We start from the raw sequence: 26,844 nt of genomic DNA, 5'->3' as shown, positions 1-26,844 counted from the left end.
CTATAGAATTCCGCAAAGCTAAAGAATGTGGCCGGCGGCGGATACAGGTGAGAGTGACCACAAAACAGTATCACATGCATATCCACCTCGTTTTCTCAAAATCAACGGTTGAGATCATACTATCAATTCTCTAATCCAACGGTCAACTACGAACGCGTTTCACGTTTCCCATCACCCTTAGCTTAAATCCTCTGCTTAGACCCTAGCCGCGCTTTCTCTTCTTTTTGCTGTTCCCCTGAAAACACTCAGATTCAACATTTTTTTTATTCCTTTCCTTCAAATAAAAAAAATAAATAAAACTCAGATTCAATTCAAATAAACATTCAAATCTTATTTATTTATATATTTTTTAAGAAAATAGTAATAAGGATGCAGCAAAACAGTGGTTCGGATACGCAACCGTCGCAGGAGCAGAACCATCGGCAGCAACAACAATCTCAACAACCGCCGCAATCGCAGCCGCAGTGGGTGGCGATGCAGTATCCGACGGCAGCTATGGTAATGCAGCATCAAATGATGCAACCGCAGCATTTCGTGGCGACGCCACCTCCTCCTCAGCACTACATTCCTTATAACCACCATCATCACCAGTACCGGCATCACCATGGCCACTCGCAGCACGGTCAACAGCAGCAGGGATCCGGCGGTGGCGGTGAGAACAAAACCGTTTGGGTTGGTGATTTGCATCATTGGATGGACGAGAACTATCTTCATAGCTGTTTCGCTTCCACTGGCGAGGTTGAACAACATCTCATAAATATATTTATTAATAAATATTTCGATGCTTATTTTTAATTGGCTGATTTTCTGTGATTCATACTTTATTATTATTTTTTTTGTTTTCAAATTATATTATTGAGTGATTGCAGTTACATTGTTGAGTGAGGTTGAACAACATCTCATAAATATATTTATTTAATAAATATTTAGATGCTTTTTTTAATTGGCTGATTTTCTGTGATTCATATTTTATTATTATTTTTTTTGTTTTCAAATTATATTATTGAGTGATTGCAGTTACATTGTTATTTTCGTGGTTTACTGCAGTTATGGCACTGCCTGTCATTAATATAGTTAGCATGAATTATAGATTAATGTGCCTGTATCTTCTTTAATCTATTCGTATACATGTAGCCATGTAGGGATGCTATAAGGGCACTTGTTTAGTACAATTTATGGCAATATTTTCAAATTAAATGCATCTCCATTGACTGTTAAAATGATTATCATGGCGTATTGGACGGAAATATTTCTTTAAATATTAAGCTTAACAAGTATTCTTAGGGCATTCCGTAGCAAAAATATGAGTCTTTATATCTGTGTTGGTATTATTAGTCTATCAAAAGATAGGATTTGTACAATGATTAATGCATACATAGCACCCATACTTGTGTACTTAACTACTAATCTAAAGCCATGAATTGGATGAGTACAACCAGTAAATTGGGTGACGTCAATTCCTCATTTGGCTATTGGAGGCATTTAAAAAGAATAAAATTAAGAGAAAACCTTAATTGACTAGAGCCTCTAACAATTATGGAATTTGACTTCCCTGTCTGAAGATATAGCCTGGAATGTAAAAAAACTACTTAGAAAAGACACTATTTTTACATAATTCTGGATTTGTATGAATGTTGAGGTTAAATTAAACATTAAATTCAAGATAAATTGAAAATATATCTTCTGACATTTTGTCCTGTGTTGTATGCAATAAGGTTGTTGCATTTGCCTTAAATGTAGGGTTCACACATAGTGATAGTGACTGCATAAATTCAAACCAAGTATGGCAGAGGTACTTAAAAAAGAAAAAGTAGGATCTTAAAGAAAGATAGAAATATGAGTAAGGGTTTTAGTTGCTTACCAAACTTCAATTGACAATTTGGAATTTGTTTGAGCAGATTGCATCCATTAAGGTCATTCGCAATAAGCAGACTGGTCTATCAGAAGGATATGGATTTGTGGAATTTTTTTCACATGCAACAGCAGAGAAAGTTCTTCAAAATTATAGTGGCATTTTGATGCCTAATACCGAACAACCTTTCCGTCTGAACTGGGCAACTTTTAGCACAGGAGAGAAACGCGCAGAAAATGGTCCTGATCTTTCTATTTTTGTAGGAGATTTAGCTGCAGATGTTACTGATAGCCTATTGCATGAAACTTTTGCTAGCAAATATCCTTCCGTTAAAGCTGCAAAAGTTGTAATTGATGCTAATACTGGTCGATCAAAAGGTTATGGTTTTGTGAGGTTTGGGGATGATACTGAGAGGTCACAAGCCATGAATGAAATGAATGGTGTATATTGTTCAAGCAGGCCTATGCGTATTGGTGCTGCAACTCCGAGGAAATCCTCTGGGTATCAGCAAGGTATTTGATTGTTTAACTTGCTTTTTGTTTGTGCATTGTGTTTAAGCTTACAAGCATTGTTACTTCTAATTTCTTAAAATTTTATTTGAAGATTTATGTTTATTGCTAAAGCTTATTATTTACCTCTTTATTGACTTGTAGCTTTTACTTTTTGCATATAAATGATTGTTTTTTTTTCTCTAAGGATCCTCTTCAGTTCTAGATGCAAATGTTAAACTTCACTCTTCCTCCACGTTTCCCCTTTGATACACCTGCTAAACAAATTTGTTGCTGCTGCTTCTACTATGACTAAAAGTTTTGGACTGAGGAGATCGGTGATTCCTTCTCAGACAGTTCATAATTGTCCGTACTTCCTCTTTTTTGTTTGTTGATTGCCATTTCTTTGGTTATTAGAATGTGTTGGTATCAAATAGTAACCTTGTTGGGCAATAAAATGCTAGTTTTTTGTTTTTGTTTTTGTTTTGTGTAACAAAGTTTTTACAAATCCCACTCTACCCTTTCTATTGGGAAACTAGGTTTAGCCTCTTTTGATGGAGGCTTATGCCTTTTTAAGTTCACTGTTTATATAAGCACTGTCTTTTTATTATGCAATGTCATGTAAGTTGTTTGCTTCCTTCTTTAAGTGACAATGACTAAATTTCAAGAGCAGCTATTGGCATTTTCTTTTGTGAGCAGTAAAATAGCTTAGGAATTGTCAGAACTTGCTGAGATCATCTATTGCTTGTGGTAAGGACTAGTTTTGTGCAGAAACTGTTATTATGAAGTTCCTTTTAAGTTGGATTTGAAGAAGTTTAAAGATTATTATATATTCACATGAATTTTTTTTTATCAAATTGAAACCACCATAGGATTGTATTTTATGAGAGAAGTTATTTGGTTATCTCAAATTTGGATTATAGTTGTGTTTGAGAATTTCTATCATTTTTTTCATGACTGTAACATCCTTTTATCTCAACTTATTCAAAGAATTAATCTTAAACGTAACCTTCTTGCTACCTTTTTCTTTTCTTTCTTAAATATTAAAATTGGCTTTTGTAAATGTAGTAGTTGCATGATTGGCATTGTAAAAGAATGTCAGTACTGAGATCATTGCCAAATCCAGATGCTTATTTACCTGGTTTTATATCTGCATCTTTACACAGAATTAACCTTTGGTTGCTGTTCATTCTTGCGCCATCTATTTTTAACCTCTCCAGGAAAAATTACTTGTTATGGTTTAAAGCTTTTAGGATTTAATTGGACAATTTTGCTTTCTTTTGTTCTTGGAAGGTGGCTATGCATCAAATGGTGCATCAACCCAATCCGATGGAGATTCTTCAAACACAACTGTGAGTTTTTCAGCTCTTGTTTCGGCTTTAACTCTTAGGAGTACCACCATTTGTGCCCCTTGGCTAATCAAATTTTATTTTAGATATTTGTTGGAGGCCTTGACCCAAATGTCACCGAGGAGGATCTCAGGCAACCTTTCTCTCAGTATGGTGAAATAGTCTCTGTTAAAATACCTGTTGGAAAAGGATGTGGTTTTGTACAATTTGCCAACAGGTAAGATTTTTGGCTCTATTTCTCCATTTGCCTATAATAGACTGCTATTTTAAAGGTGTAATTTAGTCATTAGTGAGTTTCTACCTTGATGTAACTTCTTGAGTCTCAACAGGAACAATGCTGAGGAGGCATTGCAGAAGTTGAATGGGACAGTAATTGGCAAGCAAACAGTGCGACTTTCTTGGGGTCGCAATCCAGCAAATAAGCAGGTATCTTTGTCTACCCATTGTCCCCTTTACTCCACCTTTAATTGTTTCTTGCAGCATTACAAAAGCTGTTTCTACTGCTTTGAAAGAAATGGATGAGAGATACTAAAAAGTAGTGTGAAATTTTATATTTGTAAAGCTTACGACATTCCTTAGGGGTTATCAGATGATATTTTCTGAAACAAACCTTTGCATAATCTTCCTATCCTTTAATAAATTACTTAAATCTAATCTATTATTTTTGGACAATGCAGTTTAGAGGTGATTATGGTAACCAGTGGGGTGGAGCTTACTATGGAGGGCAGGTGTATGATGGTTATGGATATGCTTTGCCATCACCTCATGACCCGGGCATGTATGCTGCTGCAGCTGCCGCATATGGTGCATATCCAATCTACGGCAGTCATCAGCAGCAAGTAAGCTGAAATTAAAGACAACAAGTGCAAGAAGTTGTAGCTCTAGTAAGTAGACACTCACACTAGAGGTGGGCAAAAGCAAACTGCCTTGTTGGTTGTTACTCCGTAGCTCTCTTGGTTTGTGTAGAATTCTTACATAAATCCCTCCAAATGTGGAGTGGAACTGAATTTTGACCCTTAAGTAGTTTTTTTTTTTTTTTTTTAGGGATTGGATTCATTATTTGTTTAATTTTATTATGTGAGTTAGGGGGGAAACTTGGTGATTGGAATAGATGAATTGGCAGACGTGTGTGGTAGTGTGCTTGGTGAATAAAAGTTCATAAACAACTTCTGCCCTGCTTGGATTTCATTTGAGCCTTCCACGTTTAAGTTTGCGGCAACTACAATCTTGACAAACAAGTTTATGAGCTTTTATCGACCATAGACTCATTGTCTAACAGCAATAACTGGATTAGTGAAATTCTGTCCAAATTATTACCTCCCCTTGTGTGAAAGATTGATTGAGATTGAGCTTTTTCTCAAATGACTAATCTGTAGATCCAAAAGCGAACTCCTCTTTCAATTAGGTCCTTAATGATTGGCAACACTGTTAATGGTTTATCTTTCCCGATTTGTTTCTCTACTGTTTTCAGAAATAATTATCAGGAAACCGCCAAGACTAACAATCGAGATAAAATGAAAAAGGGGTTAGTTATGTACTACTGAGACAAACTACAAGAGATTACCAGAGCGATCCCCCAAAACGGAATATCGACAGGGATGTTGCAGGAATGCCATGGATAAGGAAATATTCACCGTTTCCTTGAGAATTTGAAACTAGCAACCACTCTGGCCTATAGGAATTATGACAGTAAAATGTAAATGAGCTTTTAACATACCATATGATAATAAATTTATTATTAATGTTTCAGTAAGGGCACAAGTAGTGCGGGGATAGCTCAGTTGGGAGAGCGTCAGACTGAAGATCTGAAGGTCGCGTGTTCGATCCACGCTCACCGCATTGGTCATTTTGCGTCTGATTTCTTCAATTTTTGATTATCAGAGCAATGCAGAAAATCTTCTGGCTACTTTGAGCTCACATGAGCTTCTGTTTGTTCCATAAGTTAAGTTGTGCTTTTTTTTATGAACTCTACAATCTATTATCTGAAGTGTATGGTTTTCTCAGGAGTTTAGATAGATCCCAAGAATCTAGAATGACCTTGAAGTTGGTTGGCTTACAGGCATGCTTCAACTATCATTAACTGACCGATCAAGTTACTTTATTCTTTATTCCTGAATTTTAGTCACTTTGAATGATAACATTGAACACAGGCCCAGAGAAGAAACACAAAATTTGACTTTCAAATTCATGGGCTCTGTGGTTTAGAGCCATCCACCCTGCTGTAATTGCCTTGATGTTTAATCTAACTATATTTAGTGTACATTCGAAAGCAATAGGGAGTTAGCTAGGGACTATGACTGTTGATGGACTGCCTTACCCATTCTCAAGTCTTCGTCGTAACTCTTAGAGATTTAAAGGTACACACATTTCAACATCATCTGCCACTGAAAGGGAGACTACATTAGCTGGAATTTTCCCAAACAACCAAAATTAAAAAGTTTTTGCTCTTCTCGACTTAACAAAGATACTTCAGCTTTTCAACTTTCAATGTTTCCCCTGGATAATGTAGCATTTTATGCTACAATTAGAACTTGAACATTGTTGTTGTTTGTTTTCTTAATGGAAATAGCAATCAATTCCAAAACAAACTATCCTAAAACGTGTTTGTCTCTTTTAAATTTCAATATATAGAAAGATTAGATCACTTTTCTCCTTGGACATCTATAATGTGTAAAACAAGGCTGATTCAAGGGGAAAAAATGACTTGTTTCTTGTGAATTATAATGTCAAGAGTGGAAAATGAATCTGGATGTTATGTAAGGGTGAAGGGAAGAGCAATATCTAGAAATGAAGCTAAAGTAAGTCAAACTAGATATGGGGTCCGGTTACGCTCGAAGAGTCTTTTTCCTTGGTTTCTTGAGACTCACATGGTGTAAAACTAGATCAACTAGAACAAGCAAAATTGTCCAAGGTAATCCCTTGAAGAAATGGGAAAAAGTTAATGGTAACGGAAGATGTTAACCGATCATCTTTATCAAAATGGTGGTGGGTTCACCTCATCAGTTTCTTCTGTGGTTAAACTTTTTGCTCTAAATTTTCCGTTTCCTTTTTCCTTGGACCACATTTACGATCAAAGAGGATAAGGCTTACCTTCCCTTGAGATAAAAAACAATGCATTCTAATGTAAAAGCCATTCATCTATGTTTGTTTAAACAAATGCGCGTATAGCTTGGATTTTATAGCAATAAATTTCCTTTCTTTCGATCAGAAGACAAGCCCTATATCTAAGGAAGGTAGGCCAACCTGCCAAGGATGGGGCACAAGTGATTGTTCTACTAGAGGGACACCTTGAATAAAAAAAAATCATACCAGCTCATTCCTTTATTCTGATTGCTAATTGAATTACGTTTACATCAAAGCACTATGATTAAGCTCCAGGATTCAATAATAGAATGTCTCTTCAAATGATGATATTACTGAAGGCCAAAACTGGGGCTGTGTAAAAGTAATCATACGTAACAGACTTGGAGCCCCAAGCCAAAATGGCTTTTGATTCATGCCACTTAATAAAGAGATACCTTTTAGCATGCATCTGCTTTTGCCCTTTTATGATATTTAGGACTCTACCGCACAAAGTCCATTGCTTGTCCATTTTCTTTTTTGGCCTGATTCTCCCACTTAAAAAGTTATACTCCAGAAACCCATGGATGAACTGATCTCCAGCTTCTATAGATAGTAGGACCACTGCCTTTGATGGCTTTGGCCTTAATCTTGGTTTTCTTCAACCATAAACACATCCAGATTATGGTGTCTATAGCCATTCAGATTGACTCTAATTCCTATATCTAAGGATCAATGTGCATTACTTGAATTATTGTTTAATTTCAACCATCAATCATTCTATTATATTCTCACCCAATGTTAAAAATTCTGATCTCCAGGGCCACTGAGTGCAATGATAGTTGTCTCATTGGAGTTAGTGATGCTGCTTAATTAAAAAAACCGTTTTCAATTGCCTGATGATGCAAATTATGAACATGGGATGAAGGAAATTAAGAGGGAAGAAGAAAGATGTTAAACGAAAGGAAGATGACAGCTTTAGTGAAAGAGGTACAATGATTTTGGAGGCATGACAATTGATGCCATTTCATTATCACCAAAAAAAATTAAAAAATGCCCACAGTGAAATAGGCCAATTTCTTCGTGGGGTATCGTCCTTATGGATTCCGGACCACCAATCTGTCCCTCTCTACCGTTCTGTAACTTATCAAAGCCCTAGTACTAATCCAGGACCAGACCAATGGAAAATTTTGAGGGGTGGAAACCAGAGTGGATTCTGGTGGAGAGTCACATTTTTCATTGCGTATTAACGATTCCTTTTGTCTCTCAATCGACCTACTTATATTTCTCTTTTAAGGGCTCAACAGGGACCTACCCACGCTTTCAAATTCACACATTTTGTAAAAGTTCTTCAAGCTTTTTACTCCAATCCTACCCTTTTTACCATATCAAATAATTCATGAACAAGTATGTTCAATTATCATAGTTCATAACATCATTTAATCGCCAACTCGAGAATCTATAACAGAAATCTATTATCATTGTTGGTTTCACTTATTTGATTCCAAAAATTGCTAAATTACGACTTGCCAACTAATTACTAGACAATTAGAATTGGTCAAAACATTTGGCCTGATTTTAACAGAACCTAATTCGTCCATGGCTTATCTATGGAGGGAATGAAAATATGAATATAGAAACGGGATGCTGCTACGTACTTTGGTAGGTCCTAATGTCTATGATTTATAATGAAAAACAAAAAGTAATGTTTGGTGACATATCCATCGAATGATGTTGAAGAAGAACCTTTTTCAAGTTTCCACCATGGCCCCCATAAGGCATGGAAAATCGTCTCCCGATCACCCTCGTACGATCACGGGCGGCGTTCAGCGTTCACCTGAGTGAAAACTGTCTGCATTTTGTTTCTGAAAGCATTGCTTGCACAGAAGACTACAGAAATCAACAATGACATTTTCTTTTTTCCAATAGTTTGATTGGTGACAGATGATTGTAGCTGTCTCTTATACATGTCAAAAATTTCAATCCAGGAACTGAGATTATTTCCCTGTTGAGTTCTTCATTGCTGATACCAATATTCTCCATACAGTCATGTGATGATTCATAAGGATTTAGAGACAGAATTACTGGAGAAATCTTGATGTTTAATTTCTGTCCTTTCATTGCTTTAATCCAATAGAAGTGAATGAAACTATTATCATACATTAATAATCGTAATTAAAAGAAAAAGAATTTGCAGACAGCTACTTGTCGTGTATGCTGACAGTGGTTTCAGTGAATTATTTAATTGGTAAAATAATGAACCATTTTTTTTTTGTATAATAGTGATTTATTATATGTAAACCCCAGTTCAATCAAACATTAAACTGACAGCACAATCAATGTTACATCAGAAATTTCAATTTGATTAGCTTTTCTCGAGATTGACATCTCATAATCTAATCCAGGGAGATTAGTCAGCCCCGCTTATCCAGTGGCCCTGGCTGATACCTGCAACTTTGTCCTAATGTCTCTTAGTATAATCGAGTTGAATCAAATTGATATAATAAAAAATTTAAGTTCAAATTTAACTTTTAATTCATAGTTTGATATTTAATTGAAATTCGATTGAATTTTATTTTTTTAATTCGAATTCGATTCGTGATCAAAATTGAACTATTCGAGTATGTTTGATTAAATTCGATTAATATATAAAAATAAGTTTAATTTATATACTCGATAAAAATTCGATTATTTATGCTCAAATTTAAATTTGAATTCGAAATATTTTATTAATTAAACTAATAAAAATATATTTAAATATAAAAGTTCGATTACGTTAAAAAATTATTCGAGTTGGATATAAAAATACTCAAATTTGACTCGATTGATGAGTCGAACTATTTAAATTCGAGCTCGATTCAATAATAATCAAACCGAATTTAAATTTTATTCGAATCGAATTCGAATAATTTATAAATACTAATATATCATTTATACTTTTACTTGATTGTTCCAACAAAGAAAGAAAGAATGAGAAAGGGTCTTCTATTTATTACACTTCCATGAAACAACTCAGTTACTAAAATTCTTTGTTCAGTAACTCAAATCCAATTAAAGAACTGTGTTTTTTATACCCCTTAAAAGCTAGAAAATCCAAATTCCTCCTGCATTATTAATTCAAGGTTTGAATCTCAAACCATATGTTCTAAATTGAGCTGTTATTCAAGCATGTTAATTCAATATCAATTAAAAAACCCACCCACCCTCACCTCAATCCTTCCCTAACATTGAAAGAGGAAAGAGGGGATTCGTATGGAAGGATTCGTCATTGTCATTTGTTACTCAAATTTTTATTGGGAAAATGTCTTGCTTGCATTAATTGTCCAAGCCCATTTGGCTTCTTCAAAGTTGGTAATTATGATTTGGACAATCTCGTCAATTAACAATAATAAAACCCTGGTGAATGCATTATTATAAAACTGTTAAAAAATGGCTGATCAATTCGCTCCACAGCTAGTACTGATTTGAAACATTAACTTGAATCTAAACATACTGGTGCTTTGAGAGTCCACATCACATGCTTATGGGTGCTACGTCCATTTCATTTTAATCATAACACAAAATTCAAAGAAAAAACTTTTAATTTCTTTTTCCTCATCTTCTGCCACCATTCATCATAATAGCTTTTCCCAGCTTAGCAAAAATTCCATGTGTACGTATCATCTCACTTTCAATCAATAAATGGAATAAAGATTGTTTGTAATTCAAGTTCATAGAAATTTCCAGTGGACTAGATTTTAAAGATCGAAAATGGGTTCGATTAAAAATAAAATAAAAAAAAAGAATCTCTTCCAGTTCAATTTTATTTATATTAATCTTTGTAATCGTGAGTGACAAAAGAAAGGCAAGTGCAAAATATTATACCAATATTACCAGCAAGTCCTACAGAAAACCAAAAAATGTTTAGTTGGCAAACATGTGATTTGTGCAGCTTTTGCCTACAAAAAACACCCCATTACTTTCCAAATTATTAAGCATAAAACAACACTTGCTTACCTCTAATACCCTCTCTAACCCCATTTTCAGCCATTAATATTAAAACTTTTCCCTTTTTTTTCCTATTTTTCATCACAAACATAAAAAAAAAAAAAAGAAAGAAAAGCAAGAAAAGAAATCCCATTCCCATCTATATATATAGAGTCAACCCCAATAGTGCAATAACCATCATCGAGCCATTGCCATTTGTTTTTATAATAACCAAACACTTCCTTTCTTTTTCACAAACTGAAAGAAGAAAATCACGCAATCTCTGAAATCCTGAAAGGAAAAACAAAAAGCAAGCTTTAGGGGTAATTTGGGTTAAAAGGGAAACTGAAGAATGTGTTAGTAGAATGTAGTAGTAGGTGGTTAAGTGGAAAAGGAGAAGACGCACGTTGATCCATGATGTGTTTCTTCGTGGAGTTTATGTACGGTTCTATCTTGTTTCCAAGATGCGCATTTTTTGCGTTTTGCAAACCTCCATTTTCCTCCTCTTCTTCCACTTCACCTTTCACTTACTCTCTTTCTTTGCTTTAAATATTATAATAATACCTCTTTCAAACAAGACACTGCTGCAAGCCTAGTAACCTACTCCCTTTGTTCTTGTTAGAATTGGTGTTGGGGTGTTTGCTTCTTCCAATGATGTTAAAATATGAAAGCTTTGTCATTTAGTCTTTACTTGCTTGGAGGGAGGCGTTGAAGTGTGTCGGTTTTGTAAATGGAAAGTTTAACTTTTTTCTGTTAGAGGTCTGAATCTGATCACTCTCTGTTTTTTTTGGCATTCGATGTATTGTTATTGTTGTTTATGTGATTTTTGTTGAAGTTTTCGAATTGGGTGTTTGCAGATTTGGTGTTGGAGTGTTAAAAAGATGAATACCAGAGTCAGGATGTCCCTGCAGTCAAGGAAAGTTCCTGGGAAGCATGAAAAAGTAATCACTAATCACAGTTATCAAAAATTTTAATCAATGGCTAAACTGGGGTCCCTGGATTACTGGTTATTATTTTAATACAATGTTGTTTTTAAAAACGGTTTGCACTGTAGATTGGAATGAATTATTCCTTACTTATCTTCAATTTCAAGAAGATGCTCTCCAGGGGCTGAAAGCTCCAGGAAAATTTTGAAAAGTAAGCACTTTGTTTGGAATCCAAGGTGGGGTTTTTCAATTGAAATCTTAAACGAAAGAAAGCATCTATACTATTCTCTGGGATTGTTAAATTCTCAGTTGCCACAAGAAGTTTTCCAGGCAATTGTGAGTTGGTTTCATTCATCAGTAGGCAGTGGTGCGGTCCTAGTCTATCAGTAGTTCATTGATTCTTCCATTTTCGTATTCTTTGTGCCTAATCAAGCTGACTGTTTGTAACTCTCTTCTTTTTGCAGGAGAAAGCTGAAATTCAGGGGACCAGGCCAACAGTTGCCACAAAGGCAATGAAAAATCGACAAGCGTCAAGCAAAGAGAGAAAAATAGCCCTACAACAAGATGTATTGACTTCTTTTCCTAAGCAGAGTTGCAAGTTTTTGTATTTCTTACCACAATTTACTGTAGGATTTCATTTTCTTATCTCTTTTGTTGATTGTATTGAAATTTGAAACTCCAATATTTGTCAGGTTGATAAACTGAAGAAGAAGCTTAGACAGGAAGAAAACATTCACAGAGCTCTGGAGAGGGCTTTTAACAGACCTTTGGGAGCTTTGCCTCGTCTTCCTCCATATCTCCCTCCTTCTGTTAGTAATTCAGCACCTCTTTTTGATTCCTCACATTGTTTTTTTTTTTTTTTTTCCCTTTTATTAAAAAATTTAGAGAAACAATCGATTAGAGAAAAAGGTCACATATGGGCAACGCAAACAGGAATTCTAATGTTGGGTTATGATTTTTCAGACAGTGGAGCTTCTAGCAGAAGTGGCAGTACTGGAAGAGGAGATTGTTCGGCTCGAAGAACAGGTCGTGCACTTTAGACAGGACTTGTATCAAGAAGCAGTCTATGTATCATCGTCCAAAAGGAACATGAAGAATTCAGCTGATTTGATTCAGCCTTGCCTGGATAATAGTCCTAAACCTCAGCAACCTAAAATTTTAACAAGAAATGCATCCATGGCAAGGCATTTGCGACCCTTTTCAGGTAAGATTTTTGTCTTTTTAAATCTTCTTCTCCTGCCATTAACATTTGATACATGCACCTATAGAATTGGTATTGAAGTGAAAGTAAAACTGTACTCCTCATCTTTCTTTCAGATGATGCGAGAGGAAAAGAGAACCAATCTTGTACTAATTCCACAAAAAGCAATAAGGGATACTTGGTACATAAAAGCCAATCAGTAAGAACTCCTGTGAAGAGACCTCCGAATGATTCAAAGCCAGCAGAGAAGCATTTAGATCCTCAAAAATTGCAGGCATGAACCAGTTTCATTTTCATCAAGTTATAGAATTGTAGTCGACTTATTTGCTGTTAAATGAGTATGACTTGTTTTACATGTTCAGCTGGAATTCCGAGTGAGAGACCAAGACAATGCGGAAGCAAGAAATATAAGCACTCCAGATGAGAGATCGTTGGGAAATGATGGCCCGAATAAAGTTTCTGAGGAACTTGTAAAATGCTTGTCCAGCATTTTCTTGAGAATGAGCTCAATAAAGATAAAGTCCACTGCTGAAAGTTTTGCTTCATTATCAATGTTAGGGTCGCAAGAAAGCAGTGAAGAAACAGAATTTCGGGATCCTTATGGTATTTGTTCAATTTTTGGAAGGAGAGATGTTGGCCCATATAAGCATTTATTTTCAGTTGATGCTGGCTCAATCAATCTAAATCGACCATCAAATTGTTTATTTCTGCTGCGCAGGTTGAAGTAAGTCATCTGTTATTAGATCAGTTTTCTTTGTTTCTTAAAGGTATTCAAATGTCTGTAAAAATTCTAAAGAATTGTGATTGTTTTTTATGTTGAATTCTCAGACTCCTCCTGCAAAGACTTGCCTTCTCCAACTTGCAGAACCTCAACCATCAGCAGAAGCTTGCTTTCTGGATAAATATCTACAATTCCTGCATGATGAATGTATGTGAAGGATTTTGTGAAATATAAACAGAAAAGGCTTGGGCTTGTATTAATTATTAACTGTTGGTTTAATATGTATCAAAATCCAAACTAATTATTTCATACTAGTTTCTTTTACATGAATTTCTTAAACCCCACATTCTCTTATGGTGGTACTCTATCTTTTAATGCAATTAGTTTCTGTTACCATAGCTGCTTTACTCTAGTAGATGGAATCATTTATTACATGATGTTAATTCAGGCTTTCTTAGAACATGGAACACCCGAGAGTCCAGAGGTGGTTATGGAATTGATGAGAAAGGTATGGATGTCCCAGACCACATGGTTTTGTTATAATATTGTTGCATTTCAGTCACTCGTAGGATAGTGTCCTGTTTCATTTTCAACCACGATGGCCCAGCAGCACTTCTATCAGATGATTAAAGTCTCCCAGAAGTCATTTTGCCTGCACATCAACTTATCATATTGCTTGCAGTTGGTAGTTTTATACAAAATTTTGTATGAAACAGGCAACCATAAATGTTGGGGGACGCTTGCTCAATGGAATTACTATTGAACATTTTATTCTCAGATTGCCTTACCACTCAAAATTTGTAAGTGTTACCTTATTTCAATTCTTTGCAAACTTTATTCAGCTTGATAATCAAGTCTTCAATGCCATATTTCTTATACTTGAATTCTGATCAGACCTTTTCAAAGGGTGCCAAGAATGATGAAATGACTGCCAGGAGCATATTTGGATTGGAACTATCTGAACCATTAGTAACATTTGCCCTCTCATGCGGAAGCTGGTCCTCTCCTGCTGTAAGTTTGTAACTTTGTATGAAAGAGAAGCTTGGTTAATTTAATTCTCTACCTTAGTCAGCATCTACTCTTGTGATAATTACAAGTCTTTCAGTGGTCCTGAGTTGAATGTTATCTTATAATTGACTGTATGCATCACCCAGTTGTATACCATGTAGGCAAAATATAGGAACCACTATTCCCAGGCACTGGATGTTGTTTTATTTTAAAATTATTAGCAGATTGTTTTCTTCTTCTTTCTCCTCTTTTTAGCACTAACTAACATTACATAATACTCGTTATTGATTTATCAATTCTGTGAAATGAAGGTGCGAGTATATACTGCTTCTCAAGTTGAGAACGAATTGGAAGTTGCAAAGAAAGACTACTTACAGGCTGCCGTTGGAATTTCATCAATCAAGTTTGCAATTCCTAAGCTGTTGGACTGGTACTTGCTTGACTTTGCTAAGGACTTGGATTCGCTGCTCGATTGGATTTGCCTTCAATTACCTAGTGAACTAGGAAAAGAGGCAATTAAGCATCTTGGAACAGCTAAAAGTGAGTCTCTTTTACAGTTTGTTCAAATTATACCGTATGAGTTCAGCTTTAGGTACCTTTTATGCACATAATAAACTATTTGCTTCACGTAAAATTTTGCTTAGACAGTTCTAATGTTGTTGGAGTATTGCTTTTGTACACGGTCTTAGATTAGATGCTATAAAACTAAAGCTGTAATGTAGTCTCCTATCTTTAATTGTAAGTAGTTGTGAGAGGAATGTTTATAATGGATTTCTGCATGTAATAAGTACGTTTTGAGAAGAGCTATACGAAAAGGTGAATTCCTTTTTTTCCATTTGGTGCCTACCATATCACAGGATGATCTAGATTTCTTAATTGAATAATTATCATGGATAGCATATCCAGGTTTTAAGCTATCTTCATTGAAAAGAAAGGAACCATGAACTCCTCGGGATGATGTTCTTAATGTTATTGAGAGGATTGCCAACTACTTGACAATGATAATTCAATAAGAGTCTGAAGTTTCATTCAAGAAAATTAGGTATAAGCATTGGCAGCCCAATATTCTGACTGGCATGATCAGATATTAGCATGCATTAATGGCTCATTGAAAGGGAAACAGAACTGGAATTCCAATTAAAATTATGAAGCCTTCCATTCAAGGAAAGCTACTGATATTTGATACAGGAAAACCCTGCTAATACCAAACGTTATCTCTTGTGGTCCATATGAAGCAGGTCAGTTTTTTTCCAATCCCCTTTGTTATTTAATCAATGCACGGCATGCCAAGGAACCATTTATGTGCGAGCTCGCTCCTGCTGTACCACTAATTATGACCTGTTCAGACAACCATTTAAGAACAATACCAATTGAAGTTTTAATTCTAGCAGTCTAATTTGAGAGCTTGACTGTTTGCCACCAAACCTTGAGAATATATCAGCATTTAGTTGCACAACATCTAAACCAAACTATTCTGATTCTTCATGTTCTAGATATATCACTGTCGAATTCACGTTAACACATCAACGATTCAAAATATAGATGAAAGCAAGGGTATTTCCTTCAAATTTTTTATAGAAAACTCCAGAGAATTGAATAATCCGTGTTTGATACATTCATATTTGTTGCTTACACCGTAGTAACAGAGATTTTAGTAGGAATATGATAATAAAACCGGTGCTGTCCAACAGTTGTGAAACTCTGGAAAAGAAGGGTTGGTGGAATCAAAACTTTGTCAAGACAAGGGTAATAAGGTGGTCCTGACTTCTGTCCCCACAAATGGTACACGACCTAGTGGATTATATGCGTCCGCTATAGCCTATATTGGAGCAAAGAACGTTCGAGCTTTTGCAAAGTGATTGTCAGACCTATAACTTAGCCAAATCTAAAGCGGCAAAGCCTTTAGTTTTCTTGTTGGTTCTAGATTTCTAGTTCATTTATTACTATTGATTTACCCATATAACATCTGCAGTGCTGTGATAAAAATGAAAATGAACTGACTTAAGCCATGCCATGCCATGCGTGCCAGGCCGGGCAGTGGCCCTGAATTATAAGATCCTTTAGAAAACGTACAAATACATCAACATTTTCTTTTGGTGACTGCTGAACCACATACAATAGCTAGATGATGAACTGGAAAAGTTCCCATCAGAGTTTTGAGTATTGGAATGAAAGGAAGGGAAGGGAAGGCCTGTCATCACCGGTGAACTGTAACCCAAACTCTGCCTCAAGATTTTGAGCTTTTTAGTAGAATGGCTAAATGGGCCTAAGATTTTCAAACTTTGGCCCAGCCTGGAGTTGAGTGGGAGGAAAAGGTTAAGAAAAAGATTGATCCGTCCTTCTCCCATGATCCACATGCGAGTATTTTATCCGGCCTAACATTGTCAAAGTTTGATCCATGATGCCGTTCTTTAAACAGTTAAAGCCCTTTGTTATGTATTGCATGAAAGACCCGTTCTACTTAAAGCTTAATGCCTAGTTTGGGCTGTTCGTCATCGCAGAGAACTTACATGGAAATTCATATACATGGGAATTGAAAGAGCCGAATTCCATACTATAGAAATGAAATACTCCAACGATAATTGGACTAGACTAACATCAAAATCTATAAATTTATTAAAATATTAATTAATAAAATAAATTAAGATATTAAATAAAAAATCTAACTATCATAAAACAAAAAAAAAAAAATAGGAGTTCTTTTTTCTTATCTTTTTAAAAGTTAAAAAAACGCAAAAAATCAAATTGGAGATTTTAAATCAGAGATTACAATCGGGTTAATCTCATAAAAATAAGTATAAGTCATTTTTTTATTTAAAAAATATACCATATTTTTTGTTATTATTTAGAGTTGAAGTTCTGAGAATAAAATCAAGAAAAATTATGAAATATTTTATTAATCTTAATGATCAATTTGGGTAAATTATTGGGTTTTATTTACTTCATATTATTAAGATTTAATGATGATTATTGAGTAGATTTTAAAAGCTAAATGTGGGTATTTAGATTTTTAAAGGTTAAAAGAGAAATTATGTTTTGGGATAAGATGATATTATCTATAATAGTGGATTAAAATAATATTTTATATCAAGAGATTAGATATTGCTATGACTATTATATATCGTTAAAAAACACGTTGAATCTACTTTCTAATAAAACAAACAGAAGTTAAATTTAAGTTTTTTATAAAGAGTTGTCTAATTTTTACTTAAGGATACGTATGTTGTATGGTAGCATCATCAGAGTTGAATTACGAAAATTATCTTAAATTTTATACAATAAATTAAAATTTTAGCTATATATGTTTGAATATATGTTTGAAAGGTTATTGAATATACTTTCAAAGGAAACAAGCAAACTTGAATTTGGAATCTTTTATGAATAAATATGTAATTTTTATTACAAGGTATATATATTGTCTGGTAACAACATATGATGTGGATTGCAAAATTTATTATAATTAATTTATCAAGAATTACGAGGTGGGCCATATATGATTATAAATCTTATCAAATTTAGTTTTTAACGCATTAAAGAGATCTTAATTTTGATTTGAATATATTGAGACATGGTCATTTTAATAAAATGAGGTCAAGCTGCTAGTATTAGTTAATTGAGTTAATTTTTGTATAACTTAATTGTTTTAATATATATGATCTCAAAAAGAGTTGATTAACTTATGATATGTTGAAATGATCTTAAATAGACCATTAATTATTTTGAAAGGAAAATTAAGTGATGGAATTGAAAAAAGGTAAGTAAAATCTTGCACACTTTACTTGTTTTCGAACATATATATATGTGTATGTTTCTAAATGAGTAAATATTTTATTTTTTTATTTTTTATATATAAAAATATGATCAAGCATATGATTATTGTACGTTTTTGCTATATAAATGATGGATCATGCCTATGAATAAAATGAGAAAATGATTTATATTTAAGAAACGATTTTATAATACTACATTCTTATATCCTTGAGAAATTTGATCATCGACATCAAAACTAGTTTTACGACCCTAGCTAACGGGTAATAGTAGTTAGCATATGCATGATCATATGGCCCTGCTAACGGGTTATAGTAGTTAGTGTAAAGCCTTGACTAGCGGGTTATAATAATTAGTAATGATTATGATGATAAAATTGTTAATACGGCTCATGTCATGAGTTATAACAGTGACCATAACTAATGATAAACTAATGATAATGATGATTTTTTACCATGATAATGATGATTTTTAAACATTGATCAATGATTTATATATTAAGATGATTTACAATGATTTTTAGATATTGATTAATGGTTTGGTTTGATTATGGTATTCAAATGACAATATACGTTGTAATAATTTAAAAATTAACATGTTTTAATGTTGATTTATAATTTATGAAATATTTTATAGAATTACGATTTTTAAAATATTCTGACATTATAATTTAATAAATATTTTTAAATGATCTATATAATATGTATAAAAATAAAAATTAATCTGATAAGGTATATGAGTCTATACTTACTGAATTGTGATTTGTTTATTCGTTTTTTTATTTCTCTTTACAAATGAGTAAATAATAAGTTTGATTAGTCTTGTAAAAAGTTCGAAGATCAAAATGAAAAAGATTACTTAATCGTCGAAGATAATATTGGCCAATGAGATATTATTAATGATTTTGTATTTTATATAATTTGTATTTATATATGTAAAAATATATTATTAGTTGGATTAAATATATAAATTTTATTTGACAGATTATTTTATTAAAAAATTTTAAAATGATTAAAAGAAAAAATTTCATATTACTTTTAAATTTTATTTCAAGATAATATTATTGTGTTGCATTTTAGTATCGAGGCATGTCAAGAAATATACTAATCGATTGAATTTATCTTAATCTCTTGCATTTGTAACCTGGGAGATAGTAAACAGAAAACAGTTGTTGCCTCCTGACAAAGCAAGTGGGAAATAGAAAAAAAGGCAGCGTTAACAGACCATAGCCAGTATTAGCCTCTTGCTGTCTGCCCATGAGCCCATCCCTTGCAAATTGCAGTTCCACATGCTGATGTCTCTTTAAAAAGAAAGTAACCGCTTACCATAAATAAAATTAGGTTTTGATCCATTACCTGACAGCAGACCACATTTGGGGGCCCAAGACTGCCTAACTTGCATGAGGGTCATGGTCTTACTTTTTAAGCATAATTTCTAAACAAGAAAGCTTCCTTAGTGAGATACAACTAGGGCACCATTTGCTACAAACATACGAGGAGTTCAAAACTTTAGAGGGAAAGGGCATGTTTCTTAGCTTATTCTGAGGTGTTTTGGGCTTGAAGGGCAGCGTCCCCGAGTTCTCAACATTAAATCAAAGCCACATCTTAGGTAGTAGGAGGGACTTATGGTCATGCTTCTATCCACCGATGAATAATTAATTGATTAGTTTGGATGAGGTTCTTTGGATATAATATGCTAGATCTGATAACCATATCATAGTCTTTTACATTTGCAAATTGTAAGATAAAAAATATTCCAATTAAATACTCAAAAGCAAAATGTTGGAAAAAAGCACCAGATTCAGGTCATCTGGTTCTGAACACAGTAGGATGATTGCGTACGAAAGCTTCTAAAGTCAGCAAAAAGAAGCACCTTTCGAAGAATATAGAATTGCTTGCAACATATACTTTCTTATGTTTTCTAAAAAGTGAAAGCTTTCAGTGTGATTTGCCCTTGCCGGTTTCAACTATCAAGATTTGTATATCAAAGAAATTATTCAGGTGCCCATTTTCCATTTTCAGAAGTTGTGTTTGTTGCCAACTTTTTCTGTTGGAAGGCTACCTGATGATTAGGCTTTTCCTGGACCCGAATTTAAACATGATTAAGCAATCATCAAGAATAATTATATTAAAGCCATTAGAAATTGACCAAATTAAATTTTCTAACACAGGTTTAAACCGAGAGTTGATCATGGACTAGCAATGAACTACAGCGGCAGAGTTCATTTCTTTACCAGAAAGTAATAATTGCAAATAAACGAAGACCAGCCACAAGTCAGGTAGAACAGCAGCAAGCAAAGTGGACATGGGACGGGAAGTCCCATCATGGGCACAATAATTAAAAGGCAGGGACAAAGTATTTAGATCGTGGAATCATTTTAGATTACTTTAATCCATTTGAAATTCCCTGATTTGGATATAATAATATCAAAGTCAATTGACTTAATCTAAAAAGAGGGTAGAATATGAAGGACATTTAGGACACGGGAAAAGTAACATTCATCGTCTTCAAATGATATGTAATCAATATTTTTCAAGCCGAAAACATCATATCTATCATTTCAGCTAGCTTTGTTGATGGGTGATTTTATCTTCAAACACAGTCAAGACTGCTTCTTAGCTTGCATTTTTGTTTGCAGTCCATATTCATCAAATACCATTAGCAAACTCTAACATGGAGCCCAGGCTATTGAGCTGTTTATGTCATGTCCCGAATCGAGACATAACACGATCATATTACTTTAAAGAATATCTCAAAGTAATACGAAGCCTTCTTTCTTAAACATTTTAAAATTTTTTAATAAAATAATCTACCAAGTAAAATTTATATTTTTAATCCAACTGATGATATATCTTTATATATCCAAATACAAACCATATAAAATACAAAACTGCCTCTTAAAATCTCATTGACCAATATATTCTCTAACGATTAAGTAATCATACACATTTCATCTTCTAGTTTCACATAAGATTAACCAAACTTATCACTTAGTCATCTGTAAAGAAAAAGTAAAAGGAGAATGAGCAAATCACAGCTTAATAAGTATAGGTTCACACACCTTATCAGATCAAGCTTATCAGATCAAGCATCGTTTTCTTACATATCATATAGATCATTCAAAACATTCATCAAATCATAATATCAAAACATTTCAAGATCATCGTTTTGTCAAATATTTCATACATTCATAAATTAATGTCAAAATATGTCACTTCATAAATCATTGTAAAATATGCTATCATTCAAACATCACAATCAAACTAAATCATGGATCAATCATTAAAAATAATCGTAAATCATCATTATCATTATCATTCAAATCATTAGCTACGATCACTGCTATAACCTGTGATATTGGTCGTATCGACAATTTTATTCTCATGATCATTGTTAACTATTATAACCCGTTAGCTAGGGCTTACGCTAACTACTATTACCCGTTAGCCAGGGTCGTAGAACTAAGTTCTGGTGTTAATGATCCCACTTCCCAGGGATGTAAAAAAAAACGTAGCCATCACAAAATCATTCTTTAATCATAAATTATTTTCTCATTTCATTCATAAGCATGATCCATCATTTATATAGAGAAACACAAAATAATCATATGCTTGATCCTATTTTCATATATCGAAAATAAAGAAATAAAACATTCATTCATTTAAAAACATATATATATACATAGATTTTAAAACAAGCAAAGTGTGTGAGATTCTACTTACCTCAATTCGATTATACCATTTAGTTTTTCTCCCAAAATAATTAATGACCTATCCAAGATCATTTCAACAGATCAGAATTTAATCAACTCTTTTTGAGATCATTTATACAAAAATCAACTAAGTTACATAAGGGTTAACTTAACTAATTAATACTGGTAGCCTGACCTCTTTTCATTAAAACAGTCATATCTCAATATATCCAAATCGGAATTATGATCTCCTTAATGCGTTAGAAACTAGACTTAATAAGCTTTCTAACCATATATGGCTCACCTTGTAATTCCTTGTAGATTAATTATAACAATTTTTGAAATCCACGTCATATACTGCTGCCAAACAGCCTGTATACCTTCTAATAAAAACTATATATTTATTCACAGAAAACTCCAAATTCAATTCCACTTGTTTCATTGGAAAGTAGACTCAATAAGCTTTCCAAACATATATGGCTTAATCTGTAAATCCTTGTATACAGATTAAGAAGAATTTCGTAATTCAACCCTGATGCTATTGTCTTACAACCTGCATATCCTTAAGTTAAAATTAGACAACTCTTTATAGAAAACTCATATTTGACTTTCGTTTGTTTCATTAGAAACTAGATTCAACATGCTTTCCAATGATATATAATAATCACAGCAATAATCTATCCATTAATGCAAAATTCTATTTTAATTCATTATTATAAATCATAACATCTCATCCAAAAATAGAATTTCTCCTTCAATCTTTAAAAACTCAAATCCTTACTTTCAGCCTTCAAACTCCATTCAATAATCATCAATAAATCTTAAGAACATGAAATAAACAAAGCTCAGTAATTCACCCAAATAGATCATGAAGATTAATGAAAGATTTCATGATTTTTCTTGGTTTTGCTCTCAAAACTTTAACTCCAAATAATAGCAATCAACTTGATATTTCTTTTCAAATAAAAAGAGAACATGTACTCACCTTTAAGGGATTAACTTGATTGTAGCCTCTGATTGTGAATCTCCAACTTGATTTTTCATATTCTCTAACCCTAAGGAAGATGAGGAAGAATAACTCTATTTCCTTTCTATTTCACGATAGTTAGGTTTTTTTTCATCTAATACTTCAGCCCTTTTTCTTTTATTAAATAATATCTTAATAAACTGATGGACTTTAATATTAGTCTAGCCAATTATTATTTGGGTTGGGGTATTACAATTTAACTCTCACACGCCAAGTATATATATTTATATGAAGTGTAACCCTTTGTCTAATCAGTCTGGGGGGCCAATAACCAAAAGCAGATTTAAAGCATATCAATCTCTAAATCTTGAGCAAATTTCTTGAAGTGTTATTATCAAGTTAAGATAGAGCAATTTATTTCAGGGGTCCATGATTAGCTATCACACAATTATTGAAGAGAAATGTACATAATTCTTATTCTGTAATTTGAAAAGCAGCAGCTTGCTGTTTAACATTACAGCAGAAGATGGCTAAGACAAGATGTTTTGTCTATTTTTTTTTTTTTAATTAGTCTTTTTCAGATGAACCCCTCTCGGACAGTGACCTGTCTTGTTTCCACATGGCTGCTAAACATAAGTAGAATTACTTTGCTAAGCAATCATTAACAGGAAATGTGAGAAGAATTCAAAATCTTGATGTGGAAATTTACTATGTAACTACCGGAGATGAGTTGCTTGGAATTGAAATGATGAGAAATGCACTTTTAATACCAAAACAGTAGCATTATATCAAGAAAGAATTAAAGGAATTTCAAAAGAACATGATCATTATTTCAGTTGTGCTACTGCCTGAAATGACTCTATCGAATGAGACTATGGTCTGACACAAAAAAGCACAATTTTTTTCCATTTCCATCGGTAAACAGTAGCAAATTTGAGGGAAGATGAGCTGCACCTCAATAATTTGTGAGAGTTTGAGATGAGTTTTGCAAAAGCACAAAGAAGGTGATGTTGATGCCCTATGTAATGATCAGAAAGGCACATGCTAAACCCAACATTACCAGAGTCCTTTTTTCATCTTTTTTGAGAGTTCTTTTTCTTCATCCCATTCCCCACAAGTTTTGGTCCGACCTTCCTTATCTCATCGCATTCAATCCCTCTCTTTTTCATCACTAAACTTGGTCACATCAAGCTTTAGTCTCATTTTTCTTCTCTTAACCAACTTGTAGGCTCTCTCTTCTCTTCTCTTCCCCACCTCAAAGATTCCAAGGACAATCAAAACCAAGTGACTCACCACCTGCCTAACTCACTCCTTTTATTTCCTATAGCAGACCCCCCCTTCCAGCCTCCCATTTCTCTCCCTCTATTTAGTTTGATCTTTGTAATTCTACTAGAATAGCTCTCTTCTAGCTTCTTGAATTGCGTATTTTAAACAAAGTCCAATAATGCCACCGGTTCACTCTAGTCCATATTTCCAAATGGACAATCCGGCAATACTGTCATTGCTCCGGCCTACACCTGGAGAGAAGCAACGAAAGTCCAGTAGTGGTGGTCTCTTGCGTATGTTCAAGCTCTTCCCTATGCTAACATCAGGGTGCAAGATGGTTGCACTATTGGGTAGACCCCGGAAGCCTTTGCTGAAGGATAGTGCTACAACAGGTACTATTTTTGGCTACCGTAAAGGCAGAGTTTGCTTAGCAATACAGGATGATCCTCATTGCGTGCCATTGTTTGTCATTGAGCTACCAATGCTTACCAGCTTACTTCAAAAGGAGATGGCATCTGATATTGTCAGAATAGCGCTAGAGAGTGAGACCAAGACTCACAAGAAGAAACTGTTGGAGGAGTTTGTTTGGGCAGTGTACTGTAATGGAAGAAAGATGGGTTACTCGATCAGAAGGAAACAATTGTCTGAAGATGAGCTTCATGTTATGCAGCTTTTGCGAGGTGTGTCAATGGGTGCAGGGGTCCTTCCAGGCCCCAATGAGAAGGAAACAGCCGATGGGGAATTGACGTACATGAGAGCAAGATTTGAGAGGGTGGTTGGATCAAAGGACTCGGAAGCTCTATACATGATTAATCCAGATGGTGCAGCTGGCCCGGAACTAAGTATTTTCTTTGTAAGAGCTCATTAGAATTCATGTTATTTGTACACTTGAAATTTTACATGAGTGCCATAAAACTATTTTCTCTTTAATGTTTTAACTTGTTCTATGACGGAAGCAAACAGATCACCATTGGTCTACTATGTCTATGTCACATGGTTAAAGCTAGATACCAAACCTAAATTAGCTGCTCTGTCACTTTCATGGAGTTAAAGCCAATATCATCTCCTATTTCTTGCTTGAGAATAAGATGAATGCCGACAAACCATAAACCCTTTATTTCAAAATGCACAATGAACATGAAATCTTCATTAATGAAGGAAAAAACTTTTAGTCTGGTGTAATTCAATATCTACAAATTCTACAGAAAACTTTTGGAAGAAAAGGAAAAAGGTGCTTATCTTTTTTAATTAAACATTTATCTAAGTTACTTTTGACAACGAACATGTCAAGAAAGATTATCATCTACTAAACACAACCAATTAAGAAAATCATTGCTTGAATACTAGTGGTTAATATTGTGGAAAATACTAGTGGTTAGCATTTAAGCATACTCAAAAATCGATGTCTTCAGGTTTAAGTAATTGACGTCGACTCCCAAATAGAATTTTCTCTGGTGGCTGAAATTCTGAGCGTTTACTTCCATTTCATAGGCCTCCCAGGCATAAATTCTAGCCACCAACAATTCCCACTTGCTTTTCATATGCCATATATGTTAACATCTTTTGCAGACAATCCCTTTCGCAATCTGTCAATTTGCTGAAACTATGGATGAACTCAATTAATTTATACAATGACATGTAACAAGTTTATTACAGCTTCCTTTGTATTAAAAAATTTGTCAGTATGCTCTTCATTCATTAAGGACAAGCTTTGCGTTTTAACTTCTGTCTAAGTAAAATTATTTGAAGTTGGTTTGATTTGCAAATCCCTGTTTTGTTAAGAAGATTACAAAAGCAACACAAGAGGAGACTAAGCTAGCTAGGTAGTTATTGCACCCTATAGAATCAAATAAAAATCCCATCATTCAAATCAAAGGAGGACTTGGAGTTCCCATTATAAAATAAAGTATGAAGCTGCTGACGGTCTGATAGGGGCAGGAAAGTGGAAGAAAAAAACAACTAGACCAACAGGAAAAGAAAGAAGCAACCTGCTGGAACAAAAACTAGAAAACAAGCAGATACAGAACAAACTACAACAACAAAACAATCAGTCCATGAAAATATGAATCCATGTTTAAATCCCGGCTTCTGCAAAGTCCTATTCACAAGCTTAACAGGAAATTTCCATTTAATTCTCGTCTCCAATTTCTATTCCAATGCTTTGAAATTAAGTTGAAACAAGGCTGACGAGCAAGCGGTTCAAGAGGCTATTCGTTGAGTATCAATGTAAATTATTAATTTCCAATAAAATTATAGAATGATCATGAGAAAATAAATTTGAAGTTGAGCGATAAATCATGAGAATGATCATTCATTGGTTGGTAGGAATGGTTGAAATGAAAGTATACGCTTAACGCCTTAATCTGAATCATACAATTCGGCCGACACAACCCAAAATATCTAGACTAGCCCATGCGTGCCCCATATCTGGAAATTTTGGGCCACCACCAATCAGAAAACTCAACCCCACCTACCTCTCTTCGCGGCCCATTTCCTTATTGGACGGACCAGGTTACAACCGAAAAGAAACCATACCAAACACCTTCTACGTGCACGCAACAAAACGTAACCCTGAAATAAT

The 26,844-nt window shown here is 34.1% G+C and overlaps 3 protein-coding genes, 1 long non-coding RNA gene and 1 other non-coding gene across 7 annotated transcripts; 4 read left to right on the top strand and 1 right to left on the bottom strand.

Annotated features, from left to right (window-relative positions):
• Nucleotides 1-214: 214 nt before the first annotated feature.
• On the top strand, nt 215-4,877 carry LOC111315843 (polyadenylate-binding protein RBP47-like). Its single transcript, XM_022917892.2, has 6 exons — nt 215-738; nt 1,899-2,364; nt 3,634-3,692; nt 3,776-3,906; nt 4,019-4,115; nt 4,367-4,877. The coding sequence occupies exons 1-6, from the start codon at nt 370-372 to the stop codon at nt 4,535-4,537; spliced, it is 1,293 nt and encodes a 430-aa protein (XP_022773627.1). The 5' UTR covers nt 215-369; the 3' UTR covers nt 4,538-4,877.
• Nucleotides 4,878-5,455: 578 nt separating this feature from the next.
• Nucleotides 5,456-5,528, top strand: TRNAF-GAA (transfer RNA phenylalanine (anticodon GAA)). The gene has a single exon. It is a non-coding gene; the product is annotated as a tRNA-Phe (tRNA).
• A 5,380-nt stretch (nt 5,529-10,908) lies between these two features.
• Nucleotides 10,909-15,404, top strand: LOC111301075 (uncharacterized). 3 transcript variants are annotated; one of them, XM_089758155.1, is made up of 13 exons: nt 10,909-11,155; nt 11,338-11,474; nt 11,573-11,656; nt 12,106-12,207; nt 12,334-12,450; nt 12,605-12,845; nt 12,959-13,116; nt 13,205-13,566; nt 13,671-13,770; nt 14,012-14,071; nt 14,280-14,363; nt 14,458-14,574; nt 14,883-15,404. In XM_089758155.1, exons 3-13 carry the CDS (start codon nt 11,597-11,599, stop codon nt 15,180-15,182), a joined length of 1,701 nt encoding a protein of 566 aa, XP_089614281.1. In that variant the 5' UTR covers nt 10,909-11,155; nt 11,338-11,474; nt 11,573-11,596; the 3' UTR covers nt 15,183-15,404. The 3 variants fall into 3 exon arrangements, with proteins under 3 accessions (XP_089614281.1, XP_089614280.1, XP_089614282.1); XM_089758154.1 differs by having other exon boundaries at nt 10,909-11,474; XM_089758156.1 differs by having other exon boundaries at nt 10,909-11,474; nt 11,573-12,008.
• Nucleotides 15,405-21,154: 5,750 nt separating this feature from the next.
• LOC149519548 (uncharacterized) lies at nt 21,155-23,177 on the bottom strand. The gene is made up of 3 exons (XR_016338145.1): nt 23,016-23,177; nt 22,062-22,109; nt 21,155-21,337 (listed from the first exon to the last, which is right to left on the bottom strand). It is a non-coding gene; the product is annotated as an uncharacterized LOC149519548 (long non-coding RNA).
• A 631-nt stretch (nt 23,178-23,808) lies between these two features.
• LOC111301065 (protein MIZU-KUSSEI 1-like) lies at nt 23,809-25,239 on the top strand. The gene has a single exon (XM_022896575.2). It carries the CDS (start codon nt 24,442-24,444, stop codon nt 25,129-25,131), a length of 690 nt encoding a protein of 229 aa, XP_022752310.1. The 5' UTR covers nt 23,809-24,441; the 3' UTR covers nt 25,132-25,239.
• The last annotated feature ends 1,605 nt before the right edge of the window (nt 25,240-26,844 follow it).

This window comes from Durio zibethinus, chromosome 3, assembly GCF_047325235.1.
Source record: "Durio zibethinus cultivar Kanyao isolate XHJ-2024 chromosome 3, ASM4732523v1, whole genome shotgun sequence".
NCBI lineage: Eukaryota > Viridiplantae > Streptophyta > Magnoliopsida > Malvales > Malvaceae > Durio > Durio zibethinus.
This window is presented reverse-complemented; position numbering and strand designations above follow the sequence as displayed.

Excerpts from the sequence above, each read along its gene's own strand:
- LOC111301065 (XM_022896575.2), top strand. The coding sequence starts at position 24,442 with ATGCCACCGGTTCACTCTAGTCCATATTTCCAAATGGACAATCCGGCA.
- LOC111315843 (XM_022917892.2), top strand. The coding sequence starts at position 370 with ATGCAGCAAAACAGTGGTTCGGATACGCAACCGTCGCAGGAGCAGAAC. Across the intron at positions 3,907-4,018 it reads TTTGTACAATTTGCCAACAG|GAACAATGCTGAGGAGGCAT; the intron begins GTAAGATTTTTG and ends GAGTCTCAACAG. Across the intron at positions 4,116-4,366 it reads GCAATCCAGCAAATAAGCAG|TTTAGAGGTGATTATGGTAA; the intron begins GTATCTTTGTCT and ends TGGACAATGCAG.
- LOC111301075 (XM_089758155.1), top strand. The coding sequence starts at position 11,597 with ATGAATACCAGAGTCAGGATGTCCCTGCAGTCAAGGAAAGTTCCTGGG. Across the intron at positions 13,117-13,204 it reads TAGATCCTCAAAAATTGCAG|CTGGAATTCCGAGTGAGAGA; the intron begins GCATGAACCAGT and ends TTACATGTTCAG. Across the intron at positions 14,072-14,279 it reads TTATGGAATTGATGAGAAAG|GCAACCATAAATGTTGGGGG; the intron begins GTATGGATGTCC and ends TGTATGAAACAG.